This window comes from Notolabrus celidotus, chromosome 2 (genome assembly GCF_009762535.1).
Source record: "Notolabrus celidotus isolate fNotCel1 chromosome 2, fNotCel1.pri, whole genome shotgun sequence".
In the NCBI taxonomy this organism is placed as follows: domain Eukaryota; kingdom Metazoa; phylum Chordata; class Actinopteri; order Labriformes; family Labridae; genus Notolabrus; species Notolabrus celidotus.
Window position 1 is genome coordinate 3,729,081 of NC_048273.1, and position 16,450 is coordinate 3,745,530.

Genomic DNA, 16,450 nt, shown 5'->3' on the forward strand with positions numbered 1-16,450 from the left:
TATTTTATTTTATCATATTTTTAAACAAACCTTCTTCTTCACATTACATCTTTCAGGGGAGTCCAAAGGCCCAGCCCAGGAGCCCCACCAGCCCCCACAAGCCGTGGCCTTCAGACTGACGGGATAAAGGATGCTCATCAAGGAGGACGGAGCGGCAAACATAACTGGATCTGAGCTTTGAAAAGCTCCACTGGAATTTACTTAAATATATATGTATTTATATACTGCATTATGCCCTGCATTTATAAGTATTGTTGATATGAGAATACTATTTTTCCATAATGGTTTTATCATAAACTTGACTAATATGAGCTCCTAGCATGTCTAAACGAGGATCTGGAGATCAGACACCTTATGTATCATTTGCACTCCACTAATATTTCACTGTTTATGGCAACACACACACATGGCATGAGATTATGATGTGATGTAAAATATTTGCCATGTGGACCCAAAAGTTACCAGAATGATATAAATATAGATACATAAGTGATTTACAGTTAATCAGAGTTTACGCTGGATGGCACATCATGCATCGTCCAGAGTGAGATCACATGACCCTGCTGTGTGTTGCCCTCAGTCTCTCTCTCTGTAGTGCTTTGGATCAGCTGATCTGTGAACCTCTTCACTGTCATAACCTGCACTAACTGTCCCTGTATTTTATGTTCATATAAATATTTACATATAAATATATATTCCTGTTAAAATAAACATATTTACAGAAAACCTGGTGGAAAGGAATTATTACATACATGCATTCATTCATTCATTTATACACACATACATACAAACATTCATTCGTACATGCATACATTCATACACTCATTCATTTATACATTCATTCATTTATACATGCATTCATATATACAGTCAAACATACATTCCTTCATAAATACATTCATGCATTCATACATACATCCAAACGTAGATTCATTCATGCATAAATACATTCATGCATTTATTCATACATCTATTCATGCATTCATACATACATACATCCATTGATGCATTCATAGATGCATACATTCATGCATTCATCTATACATTCCATTCATGCATTCATTCACACATCTATTCATGCATTCATTCATAGATGCATACATAGATTCATGCACTCATTCATATATGCATTCAAGCGTAGATTCATTCATGCATAAATACATTCATGCATTTATTCATACATCTATTCATGCATTCATACATACATACATACATCCATTAATGCATTCATACATCTATTCATGCATTCATTCATAGATGCATACATACATTCATGCATACATTCATTCATACACGCATACATCTATTTATGCATTCATTCATATATGCATACATACATTTATACATTCATTTATACTTTATAAATACATTCATTAGTTCATTCAATCATACATACATTCATACATTCACACATTCATTCATTCATACATACACACATTCATACATTTATACATACATACATTCATGCATGCATGCATATATACATTTATGAATTCTTTCATACATACATTCATTCACACATGTATACATACATTCATACTTAAGTTATGTTATTTGGAAATGTTTAACTCTAATGGATAGGACAGCTGGAGACACCTTAGCTCAGTTGAAATGTTCTTACTTGGGAACTTCCAGAAAGCTTCCTTCATGGGGGTCCACACTCTCAGCTCTCAGCTCTCAGCCCGTGGTTTCAGACAGATCACACTGAGACAGACCAGCAGTGATGAGTTTCTGGCCCAGTTGTCCACCATAAGGAACCAGGCAGAAATCCGGGAGCCAAACTGTCTCTGAATTGTTGAAATCCAGGACGTCAGGACTGCTGCTCGGTTAACTGAGGAAAAGCAGCAGAATGCAGAATGTAAAATGGATAAACAACCACAGTGACGAGGCCGCCTGCAGTGGCTGCAGACTTAAAGAAATCAGCCTTCTCAGTGCAGAAATTGACTGATGCTGATTATTGCAAAATGCCATCGCTCTGCCAGATTAATCAGTTCATCTCTCATACAGATGGTAAAAGATAGCTTAATAATAACATGACTTAATATTGTGTGGAATATATATGAGGTGCAGGGTTTTGTAAAATAGCAAAAATCAGAAAAGGAATTTCCTGCATGTTTTGTTTTTTTACTCACCAGTCTCATTTTGTTAAATTTTTAATGCATGGACCTAGTTTAGTGCAGCAGAACCTTTGCATTTGACATATTTTCGCATTCAGACCAACTGAATGCTTTGCAAATGTGTACAGCAGGAAACCCCATGAATCCCTGCACCATAAATACCAGAGATCCAACAGAAGACGCGTCTGTGTGGTAACTGTGCCGGCTGCAATATTATGAAGGAAGTCGGGATGGAGGGGGGGCTGTCTGCTGTTTTGTCTACACGGCTATAACATTTTTTTTTTTAACCAGTTACTTCCACACCACTTCTTTCATTATGCTGATCTGTGAAGTGGAACGTAACGCTGGCGGAGTTGAGAGGTCAGGGGCTCCCGCTGCCTAGATACATACAGTCTAATATTAGAACATTTCCTTGATTTGTTAGCAGCATCTCTGCTGACTCCAGAGCACATGGCAACAGGCCGGCCAATTGGATTTCAGGAGACTGCTAAGCCCCTCGCTCTGTATAGCAACAGTGGCATCCTTCCCTTATTTATTTATATAGGCAGGTTTTTTTTCCCACCGACTCATTCTCATGCTCCTGTCCCCCCACTGTGCAGCCACACACTGTGCTCTCAAACTGTGAAAAAGAGTTACAGCGCGGAGAGCGCTCCTGCTCTTCTACTTCTGCATTTCTTTTACATGCATGAGATCTAAAATCTTCACATTTTAGAAGCTTTTTTTCATCCTTATTAAGATGTAAATTTTTAAAATATTTTTAAATTTTGCACCGAGCACTGAAGTGTTTTTTTTGTTGTTTTTTTGCATTGCATTGCTTTGCATGTCAAAGTCAATACAAAGTGGGACATGCCTCGGAAAAAGCTTCCTTTTCATGAGGACGTGAGATGTATCGGTGAAGATGAGGGGGAATACCAACAGGACTGTCATCGTGGAGACACGGGAACTCTGAGCTGACTTATAAGAACCAAATGGAGTGGATCTTTAAAAGATGGAGGACACGAGAAGAGAGGTGGTACGGGATAGGACGAGTGGGGGGGTGGAGGGACATAGGATGGCGTGAGGACCAAGGCCTGTGGTTGGTTTGATCTGAGCCACGTGTGCGTCCGGCCACGTCTCTTTGCCGCTTCATGGATGTCGGTGAAATGTTGGGTTTCCCTTGCCGCCCGGTCTCTTCTCTCTTGGTCCAGGTAGGTGCACACCGTCCTGTCCTTTTTGAGTTTACTGATGATGTGTCTTCGTTGCAGGCTTTTATCTACACCAGAAGTTGCTATTTGGAAAGTTCTGTGCATGTTTAGGCGTCGTACCTCTTCATCATTCCCAGCCAAGGAGCAGGACGATGGAAAGCTTAAAGGCGATGGGGAAATATGGCGTACATCAGCCATCCCGTTCGATAGCGGCGTACGACTACATTTTGACAAAAACAAATATGGAGGACACTTTTCATTAGCAACATAAAAACCATCAGGAATGGTTTTTGGATGAGATATTGACAAATCTGTTATTGATTTCTATCACCTGGCATTCTGTGAAAGTAAAGCGCTGTTTGCAACATACGCAACGGGATTTTGGAGAGTCGGAAATGCTTCATACAAGGGCTTCTCCTCATGGGTCCAACAATTAAGTGATCGTTCGACAGCCAAGCAAACTGCATGCTTTTGATTAGGTTTCATTACAACACACTAAGTTCTGTTCAATAAACATAAAAATGCACATTAAATAACAAAAATAGGTGATAATGACTTTTTAAAGGAAATAAGTAAGATGTCCAACATGGATGTCTTCTGGAGGCTTTTTCATAAAGACATGAAATATTGGGTTTAAATGTTAAAAGCACAGGACTTCATTCGGGATCTTCCATTGCCTCTATGGGAAGAGCCATAAAGACTTAATGGCTGCGCACCATTCGGATTATTTGATGATGACGCCATTTCCACCGATCCCAATGGTGATCCCAAATGTTTCATTTTCACGTGAATTCACGAAAAAAGCTTTTTTTATGCTGCGATCATTTTTAAAAAACAAACCACATTCCAAGAAATCTCCCGACTCCAACGTGAAAGTTTAAGTTGTTGAAGAGCCGTGTTTGTACTTCGGTTATAACCGTAGCGCAGTGATCTATAAAAAGAAACAACGCTGTATTTTTTTCTGTTAATACAATTTTCAGGTAAAACCTTTGCTTGATTTAAGGGAATTTTAAATTAAGTACAGTCATGAATGTTTATCATGTAGACCTCAAATCCAAATTTTATATCCATTGGATAGCATTTTAATCAAACAGGCTCTGGGACGGTATAAAAGCGCTGACTAACCCCCATCCTCGTAGTCCTCACAGATTCTTCAACATGTATTGATTCTAATGATTTCACAATGTTATTCTTATTTTGAAAATTTGACACAGACTTCACAAAAAGCAAAATCTTATTTAATTCTGTACATCAACCTACTTTACTTGCAGATTACATAATTAAATAATAAAGTACAGATCTAGATTTCATTGGAATGTAACGTGTAAATAATGGAGTGGATTCTTAATATGACTGGTCGAGCAGATTTGATCGGTTCTGCAGAAAAGAGATATTTCTACACCAATTTAACATCCTACATTTACATCCAAATGCTCAATGAGACTCATTTAAACACGGCTGTTTTAATTAGTTTTTATTTACCATTCAGGATCCCTCGCAAGGTAGAAACTGCCTCTGAAAGATTGTTTTTTTACTTAGATTCACTTTGCTTAATATCAGAAGCTGTGCACAAAATTTGATCTCTAAGGATTCTGCTCCTCTTAATCTCAGCGATCATGAAGCGGGGACGATGCGTGTAGTTTGGGATTTAAATGTATCTTATCAAACACTTTTATAAAAACGGGTGTAAAACAGAAATGTTCATTTGTTATAATAAAAAAATTGAAACTGAAAAAAGGCATTTTATCATGCAAACTGATTTAAAAAAAAAAAGAAGTGTTTTGATGTGGCTTTGGTAAAAATACTTTTTCAGTGTTTTTTTAATAAAACTTATAAAATAATAATAAAATAAAATAATACATTTATTAAAAAATATATAGTTTTATTATTTTATAAATTGTATTGAAAAAATTAAATTGAATTTTTTAAAAATTTTATATTATTTAATTAATAGTTTTTTTTTTCAATTCTGTTTCACAACTGGGGACTGGAAGGAACTGGGAGCATTTCCTTTTTTATATACATCAAACCAGATTTATAAATGGATACTGGACACTATAAATGTCACAGAGAAGTCAGACTATTTCAATAATAATCTTATTCTTAGGCTACCAAATACCTAACAGAGAACCATGGTGTTGAACATTTCAGTGCATTATATGTCTGCCACACTGAGCAGGAAGTCTGAAACACACAAGAGTTATACTTCAAGGTTTGACTTCTAAAAATAGCTAGATATCTTGTGTGAAGGGTTAGGGTTATTAAAAATAAATGACACCCAATGCTAAATGTTGAAGAAAAGATCTAACCCCTAATTTTTGAACTCTGTGCCTTTTTTTTTTTTAGGTTTCTCAACATACGATGATGTGCAAGTCCTGGATGAAGACATCAGATTAACATGATACAGTCGTTTACTCTCCGGTGGGTCTACAGCTCAATAACTAATGTCAAGGTTTCCTGAGAGCAGGCCCTCGGCTGTGCAGTAAACACCTATGGTTTTTCTGGATACCAAGGTATGCATCTTTTTGGGCCGACAACAGACTGAGTATAGACCGCTGTGTTTATCGAAGTGAACCCACAGGATCTTCTGACAATGTCACCACTCTGCTCTGTGACGACAGTAACCCAGTGGTCCAGGTTAAGGAATGCACTTTACTTCCACAATACAGGACAGCCGTGAACTCTGCACAATCCCCCTTCCTGTCTTCAGCCATGAGTGGGACTGTAAGCTGATAGTATGTGATCAACAGCACCCTGGCACCTTCCATTCTGCTGCTTCATCACCTCAATAAAACCTAGCGGGACTATTCAGAGTGTGTTGTGAGAATGGCAGAGGAGCGTTTCCAGCGCGGAGCTTACAACGGCAAAGACGGCGCTGAGGACAGCGAGCTTCAGCCGGCTGATTTCACAACATCATCACTAGCATCCCTTCATCTCAGGGATGATGATGTGGTCATCAACGAGGGCACCAACCATATGCTGGATAATCCCGAGCTCCACTCTGTCGTCCCTGATACGACGTCATCACCGCTCAACCAATCACAACGGCAGGAGGACACATCAGTGGATACCAGGCCTGAGCCTTCACCAGCAGTTCAAGGTAAAATTCTAGTTTCAATACTGCTATAAATTTAATCATTTAGACGTTATGTTGGAATTTAATCTGTAATATTATTCTAAAAAAATCTTTAAAAATGTCTAAGCCAAGCAATGACTGACTTTAACAAGCTTTAAGACAATCAGGCTGTCCTGAGAATTCATTCAATTTATAATGCACTGCTATCAGAATATAAATCAATTATCATAAATCACATTAAGTTTAATATTTAGTCACAACATTTCTAACAAATCCTGGAGGATCTTAATTTTGTAATTGCTGAAAATTTTAATGCTGACCAGTCTGCTTGTTACTTGATTACAAACTTAGGGTTTCAAGAAGCAGTCATTTTAATAATCAATTAATCTGCAAATTAGAATTAATGTTTGGTTGATAAATGTGAATAAACGGTTATTTTATTCATATATTTGCCCAAAAAATGACAAAATTATTAATTTCATCGGCGGTAAGCATCAGTTGTCCTTTGATTAATTGCAACACTGCATCGCATTTAATCATTGCATCACTAGACCAATTTATTGCAGCTAAGGATGTCCCGATTTTTAAGTATTGAACATTTGGAGATACCGAGTCCTGATCCGATACTTGTGTTTGCCAAGATAATAGTTGCCCAAGAGATAAGAGAGGTGAGCTGCACAGTTTTTTTTCCTTTAACAAAAATAAGTAATTAAAGAAATAACTGAAATATGTCATGTTTATTCAATTTAACTTAATCCAGCTAGCATTGTTGTAGAAATTTAATCTGTTTTACAAGCTCTGCTGTATGAGACCCACAAAACCGGTGTGCATGCATTACAGCGCGCTTAAATCCTGCTCTGAATGCAACTCTCACGAGACAGTGCGTGATTCACAACGGCAACATCCAGTGAGATCCAAACACGTCCGGCTGCATGCCGCTAGCTACGGAGCGACATGCTGGTATAGAGAACGGCAGCTGCCACTAGCCATGAGGTTGCTAATGCTAATGTAACAGACTGTCCTGTGTTTGGTTTGTTTTGGCCTTTGTGACCCATATGTCCCTGCAGAGTTACCGTAGGGTGCGTAGAGCAGATGTTTTTTCTGTAATGTGTCTGGCGGTGCTCATGTGAGTTCTACAATAACATTTAAATCACGGCTTGAGTTCTTCAAATTGTGTCAGTGATAGCGGACGTAAATGATCGGATGAGATGATCGGCTCAAAATGCCGATCACGGATCAATTAAAAAACATCCAGATCAGCTCTGATACGATAGCTGAGATCGGATATCCCTAATTGCAGCTTTTTTTAAATAAAAAATAATAATTCCATAATATTTTTCTCAAAACTTAATTTGATGGAACACGAACAAGCAATTGATTTATTCAGTTGATGTATTCATCTTTACAATGTGAGAGGGTTCTTTCCACAATGTACATCAAATCAAGACAGGAGAAAGATGCAAACATGAAGTTAGCTGCATAGGAATGGTTAAACATGTAAGACATAGTCCTAAACCTCAAGCTCAGATCTTTGGAGAGAATTTACCTGGAAACACATTGCTAGTAGTGCTGCAGGGTGTGTGGTTGTTTATCAGCGGGTCATTCTCACATGTTTTGGGCATGTCTGGTTTGATGCAAACGTGATCAGATCAATGATCACCTCAGAGTTTGATTTTAAATTCAGCGTCATATACTTGGGAAATGTACCAACTGGGGTAAAAAGGCAGGACAGATATTTATTACGGATACTATTATATGGTTTTAAAAAAAATGCCATGACAAGGAAATGGCAGAATAAAGAATCCCCAACAATCACTTAATGGCAAGATTATCCAAGAAGTTTATTGTATTGAACAACTGACCTTCTCCTTTACTCTAAGACATGCAACGAACAAGGTGAAAAATATTGGAAGAACTGGAAGACTTATATGAACATGCAATGTTTTCTGTATGGTTCGTTATATATTTCTTACAAAACCACAAAAATAAAGTTTAAAAACTCCCAAAAAAAACAAATTTGATATCTTCAGATTAACAGCTTTATGTTACCATCAGTTTGAAACCAAAGATTTTAATAATGATACTGTAACTGTTAAGACCTACGACTTACAACTGATTATTGAAGTAGCTGATTATTTTTTTTTTGACTTTGTCTCTTTTGAAGATTTCTCAAACTCCAAGAGAAACGTACTTCTATCCGTTTTTTTCCTGTAATCTAGAGCAGGTTTTGACGGAGAGCCCCAGTCTTGGTGCGACCCGAGTTAATGGGTTTACCCCCGTTCTCATTTTACAACGGCATACGTATGATTCCTGAAACATAAAGTTCCTTCTGCAGCAGTGATTTAATGCACCTCGAGGCATGCCACCACAAGTGCTGAAGGGATGATTTACATCAACTGCTAACAGCACGCCCCTCACCATGCACATACTGTATACTGGTGAATGTGTGCATAGCCACACATTGGTAAACACAAACAATGACATCGATGCAATGCTGCCAGGAAATGCCCGAAGGACAGGTTATCACCTTACCCTGGTTCCCTGATGCCACATTAGCACAAACACACAGACACAGAAGGATATCAGGTCCAGCTCTTTGGGCCAAAACCCCATCTCACTGCAGACAGCTGTTGTTTGTTAGGCAAGATGAGGCATGGCGAGAAGAGGCAAGGCAAGGCGAGGTCAAGCACTAAGCAGCACAGAGTCCGGGTGAGTGTGCCTGATCGTTGAGGAGTGCCCATTCTGGTATTTTAGGCAGTCAGACAGTGTCACCTGTCAGCAGACTAGCCTGAACAGAATCTCGGGCATGGTGCAAGACCAAGCAACACAACGATATCTCTCCCTGGAGTCCCTGGAGTCCCTGTCATTGGGCCAGCAGTGTGTGCTGAGCAGCCACAAAGTGCAGTTAGCCACTTATAGGCTGGCCTCAACTAACACCGGGAGCAGCACTTGGTGACTGTATGGTTGATATTGCAGAGCCGTTGGAGCCGGAGATGGGGCAGAACGACAGCGGGGCTCAGTCCTGCAGCTTGACAGCATTCCTGCAGGAGCTTTCCTCCTCTGTGGATCATGACGATGTACTTCCTGCTCCGAGGACTAACATCGCAAAGGAAGGAGGTACTCTACAGCATCTCTCTGTTCTGCTTATCACAGGTGTTAAACAACTCTTGAAGAATATTTGATGACTTTTGTACGACAATAAGAGAATCTACTTTCTTTGTACTTGTTAATCATTTCCTGCTTTTTCATTTTGACTTTTTATGTCTTTTAAATCGGACTTTACTTGCTGTTTATCTTTAATAGCTCTTAAGTTTAATACCTCAAAAGAGAATAAGTAAAAAAATACTCTATGTGTTTTTATTTTATTCTGTTTTCGTATCTGTTTGTTCAGAAATTCAATCCAAGAACAAAATAACCAAAGCTATGGCAGCATGTGGGTCCAACACTGAGAACCATCTATCGGAGGCAGAATGGTACTGGGGAAATATCTCAAGGTATTAACATGTGAAAATGTTTAGTGGATTGTTTGTTTTAGAGTATTAATCTGGTATTTGTTGACCTAACACTCTGACATGTTTCACTGAAATGTTTCCTTCTCTGTGGCTGTGCAGGGAGGAGGTCAATGAGATGATGAGGAACACTCCTGATGGGACGTTTCTGGTTCGAGATGCTTCCAGCAGGGTTAAAGGGGAATACACGCTAACACTGAGGTAACTGCTTTACAGTGTTATGACTTGTTCACATAGCTGATGGATTATATGTTATCATGTTTGCACCGTTTACCTTGGTTCCTTACTATAGACCATCAACCTTCTGTTGCTGAAGCCCTGTTTTAAAGCTGATTCATCCGAGCTATTGTGATGTAAAGAGGCGGGCCTTTAGCCTTTACTTTAACAGCTACAGGGTGCCCACCGGTCAATCAAGTAGGCCATGACCTTATTTGGGCAAAATTTGTACGTTTAATAACTTATAAAATGACAAGTTCTGAAATATGTCAACCTCCCTACAGTGTGTGCCGATAGAGAAATGAACACATTTTTTGAACCAAGCTGTAAACATGTTTATTTCTGCTGTAAAGATCGTCTTCTTTGAATGGGTGTGTATGTGGTTTCTGGCGTTTCTGCAGCAAGCCTCTAGTGGACACTCAAGGAATTGCAGTTTTTAGCACTTCCGCATGAGCTTCATATTTTAAGACCTGAGCTTGTCCCTTCCAATACAGCTGGTTTGAAGCAGCATACATTTCTGTTTTGCCCTATGTAAACATGTGACTGTGTGATGTTTGCCAGTGTGCATTTAGTTTATATAGTATCTTTTATTGTTTCTATTTATATCTGACTCAGGGCAGAGCAGGTTTGGGACACAAAGCTTAGTTCATTCTAGTTCAGAGCAGTCTTCATAACATCCTGTCGGGAAAGGATGAGTCTTTGTTGTGTTTCCTGTTTCCTCAGTGATCTGTCTCACTTTCGTCCAAAGCTGTCTAAACTATCATTCTCACTCTCGGCTCCTTTTTGGTGACACTAACTTTGACCCCAAGCTTTTCTCATTCTTAAAATCTGTACTTTTAAACACTTGTTGGGCTGTGAGTGATAGAAATCCTCACTACACGTGACAGGATGGATACAGTGTAGACAACACATGAGGCCTGAAGTACTTTAGTCCAATAGTTGATTAGGAAAAGGAGTGGTTGGTTGGGTATTGGCATCCAGGGGTGTTGAAGACATTGCAATAACATCTGTAGTGGCTATTTGACTTGGTCAACTTTACAAAACTCTAATCAAAAACCGGCCATGGTGCAGGGGGAGAGTGGATCTTACACGGCGTCCAAAGATTGCCAATGTCCAGCCAAGTATGCAGTATTTTGGAGGTTTATTTTACAACCTAAAACGTCTTTGTGCCTTGAAATCTCCCGGTAAAAAAACGTTCACCTTCCCCGGTGTCCGCCCCTACTATCTTATCTGCTCATCTATATACACGTCACCCGGTGCAAAACAATGAACCTATAGAAGTGAGAAACGAAATATACTAATAACACCTAAGGCATCAAAGTTAATCCTAGGCCTTAAATGAAATAACAATAAATTAATTAATTAATGTAAAAATAATCAAATATCTGAAACATAGCTCCTACAACATCTGTGATAAACCGCTTTAAGAAATTCCCCTCCTATCTCCACATCTGAAATTCATCCAGCACTGATCCCACACACATGATGCTGACCGGCTGCTCCCGTCTGAATTCAGAGTAAATATATCTCGCACAGTGAACACTTGTGCTAGAATTCTGCAGGGGCAATTACATTTCTGGAAGCACACAAGGCATGTGACATGTCCACCGACCAGCAGATCTAATATGAAGGAAATCTGAATATTTGCTGAGTTCTAGTCTAAGATGTTGGTCTTGCTGGGTGGTTGAGAGTATTAAAACTATTAAAGAAAACATAGAAGTCAGAAAACTTCACGTTAGATTGAAAAAGATGAGGGACAATGTGTACTGCCACTTCTACTTCATCAGTCCTCATATCTAAACTTGGGTTATGGGTATCAACTCATGATCTGATACCTGAGGTCTTATTTTTGGAGCTTTGATTAATTTGTTTGTGTTATATTTTGAACCGTTACTGCCATCCCTATAAACACTGGCATGCAGAAATTACAAGTAGCTACAGAACTTGTTGGCACAGCACGTGTGAAATACCTCCTAACAGATGACACTTTAGCTCCCCCTCCATGCAGCCGCGGTAGCTCCCTTCTTGCCCGCTGCTGCACGGCATAGCTCATAGATGCAAATATAATCTGAGGATTCCAGATCCCAGTGGCTTTGTCTGACAGTTGTGCTTTAACTTTTGCAGAAAAGATGGCACAAACAGACTGATTAAGATCTTCCATAATGGGGGAAAGTATGGCTTCTCTGAGCCGCTGGGCTTCCCCTCTTTGGTAGACCTGATTCAGCACTACCAAAAGAAGTCTCTGGCCCAATACAACTCTAAACTGGACACACGGCTACTCTACCCCTTATCCAGATACCAGCAGGTTGGTGAATGAGGCTACAAGCTTTGTCAACTCTTGTATTAGAAAGATATAGTCTTCATCAAATAGGTTTAAAGGGTTTAAAAATTTCAATGGACCCAAATACATTACACTCTCGTCCTCGAAGCAGCAGGTTGTGGTGGAAGTTGACATTGATGCAGTTGGAGAGCAACTGAGGATACTCCAGGAGCAATACAGAGAGAAGAGCAAAGAGTACGACCATCTGTACGAAAAGTTCAACCAAACATCCCAGGTACACGAGCATCCTGATCGTTAAAACTTGAGTTGATGTTATTCTCCTGGTTTTCTCTGCCTAGAATGAAAAGGTCAAGATGTTTCCTCTCCTTCTTTCCCAGGAGCTACAGAGCAAGCGGACAGCCATCGAGGCGTTCAGTGAAATCATCCGAATCTTCGAGGAGGAGTGTGAGACGCAAGAACGTTACAGCAAAGAATACATCGACATGTTCCTCACGTTAGACAGCAGCACAGAGACTAACAAGTACGCTTCAACATACCAACCCCGTCTAGCTCTTCATTAAGCATGCTCACAACTTACAACAACAAGCTAACTCTCTTTCCTTGGTTCTACTTTGTGCTGCAAGGATTCAAAATCCGGATGAGCTGCAGTCGAGGGTGGAGGAGATCCACAGCAGCAAAAAGAAGCTGGAGGAGGAGCTCAGGATGAAGGCGTTGGCTCACATGGAGGTCGACAGGAAGATGAACAGCCTGAAGCCCGACCTCGTGCAGCTCAGGAAGATCAGAGATCAATACTTGCTGTAAGTTCAACCCTCAGCATCTTTTTGTGTTCTACAATTCAACAGCTGTAACATCCCTCTTGAAAAATCTTTGTGTGATGGCTTCATTTTGAAAAACAATATTTCACCATTAACTATATTTTATGAATCTTTGTGATCTAACAGAGAAGTGTTTTTATGTTACTGTGGTTGGTCTCTGTTTCAGATGGCTCACACAGCAAGGCACCAGACAGAGTCAGATCAACGACTGGCTTGGCCTCAGGAATGAAGAAGAAGAGTGAGTATCCTCATTTATCCAACGTTTTAACACATAAGATTAAATGCATGAAAACAAAAGCTTTCTAACTGTTTGAATAGTTAACCTTGGTATTGCTTTTTATACACCTCAATGTGTACACTTAAGACTTTTCTTTATTTTGGTATAATCAACGATCATAATTTAGTGGCATGGCCTACCAAGGCATCAGATAAAGGACAAAAACATGACTAATCTAAAACTATCTTTTAGCCCGTACACGCTGGCAGATGACAGCCACCAGGAGGAGCGGAGCTGGTACGCTGGAGGTATGAGACGGAAGGAGGCGGAGGAACTGCTCAAGGGGAGGAGGGACGGGACCTTTCTTATCAGAGACAGCCAGACTCAGAAAGGCTCCTTTGCCTGCTCTGTTGTGTGAGTACCCTCTGATCATTGAGCTGTTTCACATTCAGATTATTGATGATAGAAAATGATAGAAGTGCAGAGAGAGTGATCAGATTTCTCCTCGTGCAGCGTGGACGGGGATGTGAAGCACTGTGTGATCTACAGGACGTCGACCGGGTATGGCTTTGCCGAGCCGTACTACCTCTACTCTTCTCTGAGAGAGCTGGTCCTTCACTACCGTCACACATCCCTGATCCAACACAACCAGCAGCTGAATGTAACCCTGGCCTGGCCTGCTCTCAGCCAGCAGCCCAGCTGAGACACACCAGCATGCCACCCGTATGGCGCTTTCCCAAAGCTTCACCGTATCAGCACTGAGGACACCAACATGGACACTTCTACCAGGCGTTAACTGAGCACCGGTTAGTGCTTACACCTTATGAGAATTTCAGATACAGTTTTAGTACTCAGACTTCCTAAACCGGTACAAAGTCACAGCATCCAAAAATGTTACCAAAAAGCAACAACTGGAAGAAATCTGAAAGCATTTTAAAGTAGTTTCAGTTCAGATTAATTCATTTCATTTAAAACATTAGCTGCATTTTTAACCACTGGAGTAACTGTGACAACCAAGTCCAACGCTCATAGTCTGCTGTCTAAACCCCGTTCTAAAGTAGTCCTCTTTTAAACCGATTATCTGAAGAGACTGTCAACTCGTGAACTTTACAAGCAGGATGTAAAACACAACTGGGATGAGGTGTTTAGTGTGAACAGAGTTCAGCACTGGATAAGGTGCCATGTCCACTATCAACGTTTTTTTGCACTTGCAGCTTCTGTTTTCTATTCAAACTAAATGTGATCAAGCATCCTCAGCACAACAACACCCTCATTGTCTGCTGATTTTCGTCGCAACGCTCTTAGTTGAAAACAGTTCAACTTTTGGAACAACGTTGCAGTCATCAATGTCACTTCTTGATTACCGACCAATCAGAATCAAGAAGGTACAGGACTTCTGAAATCAACTTTGTCAACAACAATGCCGGAGGTCAGTTTAGAGGAGAAAAGTTATCCCGTTTTTTCAGGGTATAATTTCCAAGTTTAGAGCTGCTGCTAATGCTATGACACGATTTCTATCAATAGTTTTTTACAGTTTCTTGATGAAATGTTATTGGATGAAAGCAAGTATATAAAGAGCACAGAGCATTTCAAAACAGACCTATCGGTCACTACTTAGGGAATGGAAGTGCTGCCGGATGAAGCGCTCTGAAATTGAGGTCGTAGGCGCTACCAGCACAAAACACGGCGGCAGTGGACACGGCACCTAAACCTCTCCATTCAGATACAAATATGAAATATAGCCTCATCGTGGAAACACTACAGCTAGTGTCAGTAAGTTAACCTTAAGTGTAAACTTGGTATTCAGATACCAAAAACATCACAGTGTTAAAGTTTATGATAAAAAAAATCAGGATACAACAAGTTATGAGTGTTTAGATGTCAGAAAATAGATCAAAAGTCAAATCAGAGACTGTGGTGGAGAAGAACAGGAATGTTTCCTCCCTTCTTCTTTTAAAGAAACAAGCACAAGAATTCATTCAGATCAGATTTATGTCAAATTTATGGTCTCTCCCCTTAAAGATTTCCAAAACAGTGTTCTGCATCGTGCTCCATATCCGAGGATAAATAGTGCTGTCACAAATGTTCACTTTTACCTTTTGAAAATTAGTGAATCTTTATTTTGTGATACATATAATCCATTTAATCGGGTGCAGTTGCGTTATTATGGTGCTTTTGGGAAACTGATTTCAGGGTGGGACTCTGCACTACCCGGGACATGTGAACTACGGTTAGTGTAGAAGCTACGGAGACACACAAGCACTTTATCTAAAAGAAGAAGACAACCAGACTACACACTGACACAGAGAGAAGAGGAGAGTTCACCAGAACACTAATGTCACATGTTGATGTTGCTCTTTAAAACCCAGCATCTTCAGGATACAGATGATAGGATAGGATTTATTGGACTCTACCTCTAAATTTGTTTGCACACTAAACCAGCTCTTATTTTTATTTATTTACTTCTTTTTTATGCTGATGGTGAAAAAGACAATCATAATATAGTTTAATAAATGTATTACTTTGATTTGAAATGAACACTTTAAGTATTAGTCATGATATATGACGAGAAATGTACTGTGAAGTGATGGATACGGGGAATAGGCATGTACTGAAAGCCCTCCTGAGTGTTGCCTCCATGCACTTTTAAGACTATCAACCCCTCAGAAGCACGATCACTGAATAATACACTGCCCGTCCCAAAAAAAAAAAAGGTTGCACACTAATATTTCGTTGGGTCGCCTTTAGCTTCGAGTACGGCGTGCATTCACTATGGCATCGTTTCGATAAGCTTCTGCAATGTCAGATTTCTTTTCGTCCAGAGTTGAGTTATATTTCCGCAAAGTCTTCTTCAGCACATCCTTAAGATTCTCAAAGGGGCTGAGGTCTGGACTCTGTGGTGGCAAATCCATGTGTGAAAATGATGTCTTCACAATGTGAGTCCGATGAATCCTGGAAGTCATCTTTGAAGTCATCTTTGAATATGCCGGTGCCCTCAGGGAAGAAAAACTCTACTGATGGAAAGACCTGGGGCC

At 39.9% G+C, this 16,450-nt stretch overlaps 2 protein-coding genes and 1 long non-coding RNA gene across 5 annotated transcripts in view; 2 read left to right on the plus strand and 1 right to left on the minus strand.

Annotated features, from left to right (window-relative positions):
• The window catches only part of kank3 (KN motif and ankyrin repeat domains 3), a 40,475-nt gene extending 39,749 nt beyond the window's left edge, over positions 1-726 (plus strand). Inside the window, exon 12 of the mRNA XM_034709273.1 lies at positions 57-726. Within this exon, the coding sequence (XP_034565164.1) occupies positions 57-119 (63 nt within the window). The 3' untranslated portion in view covers positions 120-726. The remainder of the gene's footprint in view (positions 1-56) is intronic.
• Positions 1-16,450, minus strand: part of LOC117830934 — a 33,502-nt gene that overhangs the window by 10,473 nt on the left and 6,579 nt on the right. For all 3 annotated transcript variants that reach the window (XR_004634868.1, XR_004634869.1, XR_004634867.1), the window contains one exon: positions 1,622-1,831. This is a non-coding gene — a long non-coding RNA (uncharacterized LOC117830934). The remainder of the gene's footprint in view (positions 1-1,621; positions 1,832-16,450) is intronic.
• Positions 9,421-14,118, plus strand: LOC117830927 (phosphatidylinositol 3-kinase regulatory subunit gamma-like). Its single transcript, XM_034709284.1, has 9 exons — positions 9,421-9,494; positions 9,769-9,871; positions 9,989-10,087; positions 12,227-12,407; positions 12,532-12,657; positions 12,761-12,903; positions 13,007-13,180; positions 13,365-13,436; positions 13,929-14,118. Exons 2-9 carry the CDS (start codon positions 9,801-9,803, stop codon positions 14,116-14,118), a joined length of 1,056 nt encoding a protein of 351 aa, XP_034565175.1. The 5' UTR covers positions 9,421-9,494; positions 9,769-9,800.